This window comes from Archocentrus centrarchus, chromosome 12 (genome assembly GCF_007364275.1).
Source record: "Archocentrus centrarchus isolate MPI-CPG fArcCen1 chromosome 12, fArcCen1, whole genome shotgun sequence".
Taxonomy (NCBI): domain Eukaryota; kingdom Metazoa; phylum Chordata; class Actinopteri; order Cichliformes; family Cichlidae; genus Archocentrus; species Archocentrus centrarchus.
The window spans coordinates 6718329-6723397 of record NC_044357.1 but is presented as its reverse complement, the minus strand read 5'-3'; the positions used below and the strand labels follow the sequence as shown (position 1 = coordinate 6723397).

The following is a 5069-nucleotide window of genomic DNA, read 5'->3' as shown; positions in this document are numbered from 1 at the left end:
AACATCCTTTAATGCCCCCAACAGACATTATGTCTCTGCTGAATAATAGATGGTCTGCTATAAATGGCTACTGAACAGTTACATTAGCTCTCTGTTGTAAGGAAGATTAATTTTAAGACTGCATGCTGTTTCAGTAAATAGCACTATTAATCACTTTAAAGTGGCTTCATTTCACTGTGGAAGTTTGATCCTTTTGTATCGTCAGAGTGCTCATAGAATCCTAATTACATAGACTTAATATTACTGCAGTTTCACAATGCATGCCGCAAGATTTTAGAGTAAACTATTTATTCTATTTTACTGCGCTATGAAAATACAAAGGTTACAGTATTGATTGAGCTGTGTCACCTTTTCGTTTTCCAGTTTCATAAGCTTTTGCAGCTGCAGTCATTGTCTATTATGAAACTGGTGCATTCACAGACTAGTTCTTCTTTAATTTTCTTTAAATTTCACATTATACCTTTACAGACATCTACAATACATTTTCGTGAGTTGGAGTGTCTGGCAACACAGAAAATGAGAGCAATGCTAATTAGCTGAATGTTAGAGAGTACCTGAATGCACCAGAAAGGTGGAAATATGCCTCTAGAATTTAAATATGAGATATTTTGCTGCTGCTCTCATGTCTGAAGCGCCTGTTTCAAGTTTGTTTTGCGTAAAGATTATCTCGTGTATTAGCATTAGCTGTATTAGAGTCTCAGAGGTAAGAATCTTTTTCCTAATACCCCAACAACATTTTTCAAGACCTAATCTTGCATTCAGGTGAAATAGCTTGGGAGTATTTTAATATAAAACTGCACTGAAAATACCTGCAGAACATATGTTAGTTGATAATATATAGTATTGTGCAAAAGTCTTGAGTCACCCCTCATTTCTTTATATTTTGTTAGGAAAATGGAAATAGGTCCAGCAATAATTGAAACATCTAAACATACATTGAAATTTAGAGTAAAAACAGAGTTTGCACAATTTTAACAAATTTGAAAGGCAATATTTGACATGGCCACCTTCATTCTTCAGCACAGCCTGAACTCTCTGAGGCAGTTTTCTTGTCATTTCTTTAAGTAGTCTTCAGAAATAGTTCTCCAGGCTGTCACGCTGCTTCAGTAATGTTGAGGTCTGGGCTCTGGGCAGGCCCAGTTCATGGCTGAAAGTGTTCTACTGTGTGTTTCTATCCAGGTTTGCTTTTACCACATTGATGGAAGACTTTTGGTAGATGACTGTAGACTTTCACTGTTGTACCTCTCTCCTGACCTCCTCTATCCATATTGATGCCGATTTAAACCAAAAATTTTAAATACCTGTTGCCACTGATTTTTCAGTCCAGTTCGTGTGTAATTTGGCATACCTCAGCCTTTTCTCCTCGTTTCCCTTCTTTAAGAATGGCTTTTTGACAGCCACCCTTGCATGGACACATTTCTGATGAGGCTTCAGTGAACAGGGCCAGAGTTAATCTCAGGTCCTTTGTCAGGCTCTAGATAGTTTTGTTTTGTTTTGCTCAGGCCTCCCACTTCATCTGTTCCAGTTTCCTCAAATTTCTTAAGGATACATCGCTGTGTGATGTATGTGTTTTTGGCTAATAGCTCTTTGGGAATTAACTTGTTGGTTCAAAAACTGTCAAATTTTGTTTTCTTTGAGAATTTTGAAGCTTCAACTAAATAAATGGGAACAAATATGCTTTTGCAACAGGCTGCTTGTAACAAAGTGCCAAAAAACACAATTTCTTTTTTTTTTTTTTGCTAGGTTGTTGGTTATGTGTAGACACAACACTGGCTCATCCCTTGATAAGGTGCCATTTTTTCCTTGAATGACTCATAGGTCAGTGTTAAGCAGCTTAACTAACAAAAACAAAACATTATTGAGGAGTGGACTGAAAACGAGATAAAAAAGCAGCCAGTGTCCAAAGAAAAACTTCAGACTGCCTGGAGAACTTTATCCAAGACCACTTTAAAGAAAAAAAATTTTTTGCACCATACTGTATATAAACACTAATGTAGAGACTCTGTAATGTTTTCTGTCCAGGTTTTTGTACTGATCTTTTTCTTATTTTGCTCTGCCAAAATAAGAAAAAACAGCCACTGACTAAAAAGATCCAGTGGCTGGTTGTAAAATATAAAAATATATGGTATGTTTTTGAATTTTAACTAATTTTTTTATTAACTGTTACACATTCTTCTTTCTCTTTTGATTCCATTTTGTGCCCTCTCATTACATCTACCACGATTTTCTTCCTCCTCCTCTTCCCATCCTCCTCTTCCTCTGGGTTTCTTCCTCCCAGGCGAAGCAGCATGCAAGCATATCTTTAAGATCCCTCTGTGTAACTTGGTGGGCCGCAGCATTGAAAGACCCCTGAAGTCCCCCCTCGTCAACAAGGTGCTGACGACACCGGCCCCCGTCATGGTGCCCCCTGCTCCCCTCATCTCTGCAACACATTCGCTTTCCTTATCACGCATGGAGATCAAAGAAATAGCCAGTCGCACACGGAAGGAGTTGCTCGGTAAACTGAAAAATGATTATACTTCAAATAAGAAACTGAAGTTGTTTTTATGTAGCTAGTGCCCACTGCAGCCTTTAATTATCCCCACATATCAGCTCCTGCTTGGTACAGCTATATTTGGCCATATTAGCAACAGCAAAGATGCATCAAGGTCACCGTGAATGTATAACTCAGATGTCCATGTGAACAGACACACATTCCTTCTTTCGTTTTTAGTTAGAGCTAATTCTAAAATATTAGAAGTATTCTACAATATTGCATACTGGCTCAGTCACACTACAAAAAAGTTGAACTTTTTACATTCAGCAACCAAGTACAAGCAGTTGCGGCCACCGACTAGTTGCCCAGAGGTTAAACATGCAACACATTCAACCTCTGGGCAACTGCTTTGATCATATTGCACAGGTGGCCTGCAGACAGGTTGCTAACACTCTGCAACCAGTCTGAGTCAGTCTGCACCAATGAACACTACTCATCTGTAATGTGTGTTTTCAATTGGGGACTCGACTCAGGGTTCCTGAGCACTTCTGCCATTATGCAGCAACTACGTGAGAATTTCTGAGCGTGCTCATTGGCCTTCCTGTTATGTGAGAAGATCATTGCACTGTTATATATTACTTTTACACTAAATGTAATTTTATAGCAATATTAGCTTAATTTTAACAGCAGAGGCAGAGAAACTTCTAGCCTAGTTTTGTCTAAAGAAGCAATCTCCACCTGTCTGTACCTTCATATACTACTAGTTAGGTTTAAAATTTTCAGGAAATTACTTCTTTTGGCCAAGAAATATCTAGCACATAATTCCCCAATAAAGTAAAATCCTGTTGTTTTATAGTATTGTGAATTTTTGACAGCTTAAACAAGATTTGGATTATAGTGCTTGAAGGCTGCCCCGTTTATGATAATCGTGCTAATTTAAGCTAACCAGCTAACATTTTTAACTAATTTCAAATGAGCAGATGTAAATGTGATATCGCTCATCCCAGTATCAGCAAGAACACAAAATCAGCATATTTCTGAGGTGTCCAGTGCATGTCCATTTTCTTTTGTCTCAAACCAACAAAGGCTTGACAGAGGAACCAAGTGGGAAATCAGACGGGGGATCGGTCAAACAGAGAAAGATGAGCAAAAAGAACACTGAGGAGGAGCCCAAAGTACGAGCGCTGACATCAACGAACAGTGACAGGTGACGCATCGAACAGCAGCGGCACATTTAACGGTTGCTTAGTTCTGGTTGAGCTTGAGACACGAGTCTTTCTGTGTACAACAGGCTAGCCTCAGAGTCCAGCGACGCAGATCAGGATGTCCAGCTGCACTGTTCGTCCAGTTCGGAGGCCGAGCCAGAGAAGGTGGTGCTGCAGGCAGAGAGCCCGCCTCTCACCAGCGCGTTCTCCCTCTCCACGTCCTTTGAAGAAGATGTCTTGGACCTAAAGTGAAGACGAACCCATTGTGCACTTCTCTGCCCACCAACTTCTGTACTGTCGCCTTTCCTCTGTTGTCTTGGTTGGTTTCTGTTTTGTTGAGCTCTGTCGCCTTGTCGCTTTTTCTTTATACCCTGGGATTCTGGGTCTCCCCGTTCATTGGACAAGATGGTTGGAGTGGGAGTTGGAAGAGTGTGTGTGTGTGTGTGTGTGTGTGTGTGTGTGTGTGTGTGTGTGTGTGTGTGTGTGTGTGTGTGTGTGTGTGTGTGTGTGTGTGTTTTCGTGAGCAGTCCCTCAGCTGCTGTGTTTGTTGTGTTGCCCCACAGCAGATAACCCAAAGAGGTTGCGTACGATGCCGTGGTGTATTCAGACTTCTGCAAGAGCTTTGAGATAACGGTTTGATCCTAAACCACAAACTGAATGTAAATCTGTGCACCAAGGCATGAGAAAACTCTCTGCATTCTCAATTCCCTCTTACGTGCAAGAGCTTATGTGTTGTGTGTTATGTGATTATTTCCAATCCACTTTCAAATATTGTATGATATGAATATGTGTACATCTGTTTATACATGAAAGTGCACACATGCAGGCATATATGCCTGCCTGGCCTGTGATGCATATTTATAGATATATTATAAAAATCAATTTTATTCCCATATTTAGTAAAAGTATGATTCTTTTTATGCTCTCTGCACATTTTAGTCCTTATTGTTCTCCTTACCCATGGTATACAGATAAACAGACCTGGAGGCAAAAGGTCCCCCAAGTGCCATTTGCCACCGTCCTCCATTAAAGTAGATGTCTAACAGCCACCGTAATCTGGTGTCTGACAGTAGCAGCCATGATTGTAGTCCATGTTCGATTACAATGGTGACCAACAACTCCAATCAGCTTGGATGAATTCCCTTCCTGGAGGCACGATCTCAAAGGCACAAAACGTTTCTATCTGACCTTAAATTTGCATGACTTGCCTTGGCTACTGTGCAAGTGTTGTGTCTTCTGCACCAAAAAAGAGAAACCACAACCTGAGACCAGAGAAAGTAGAAGTGCATCTTTTAAGACGATGGATAGAGCAAGGATGATGGAAAGATAACAAAACCAAAAGTGGGAATGTATGTGTGGAATGTACAGCAGAATAATTTGTTTAATAT

General features: G+C 40.2%; 1 protein-coding gene across 1 annotated transcript; it reads left to right on the top strand.

Annotated features, from left to right (window-relative positions):
- Positions 1-2282: 2282 nt before the first annotated feature.
- Positions 2283-4206, top strand: LOC115788991 (GTPase-activating Rap/Ran-GAP domain-like protein 3). Its single transcript, XM_030742133.1, has 3 exons — positions 2283-2497; positions 3563-3683; positions 3768-4206. Exons 1-3 carry the CDS (start codon positions 2398-2400, stop codon positions 3931-3933), a joined length of 387 nt encoding a protein of 128 aa, XP_030597993.1. The 5' UTR covers positions 2283-2397; the 3' UTR covers positions 3934-4206.
- Positions 4207-5069: the final 863 nt, after the last annotated feature.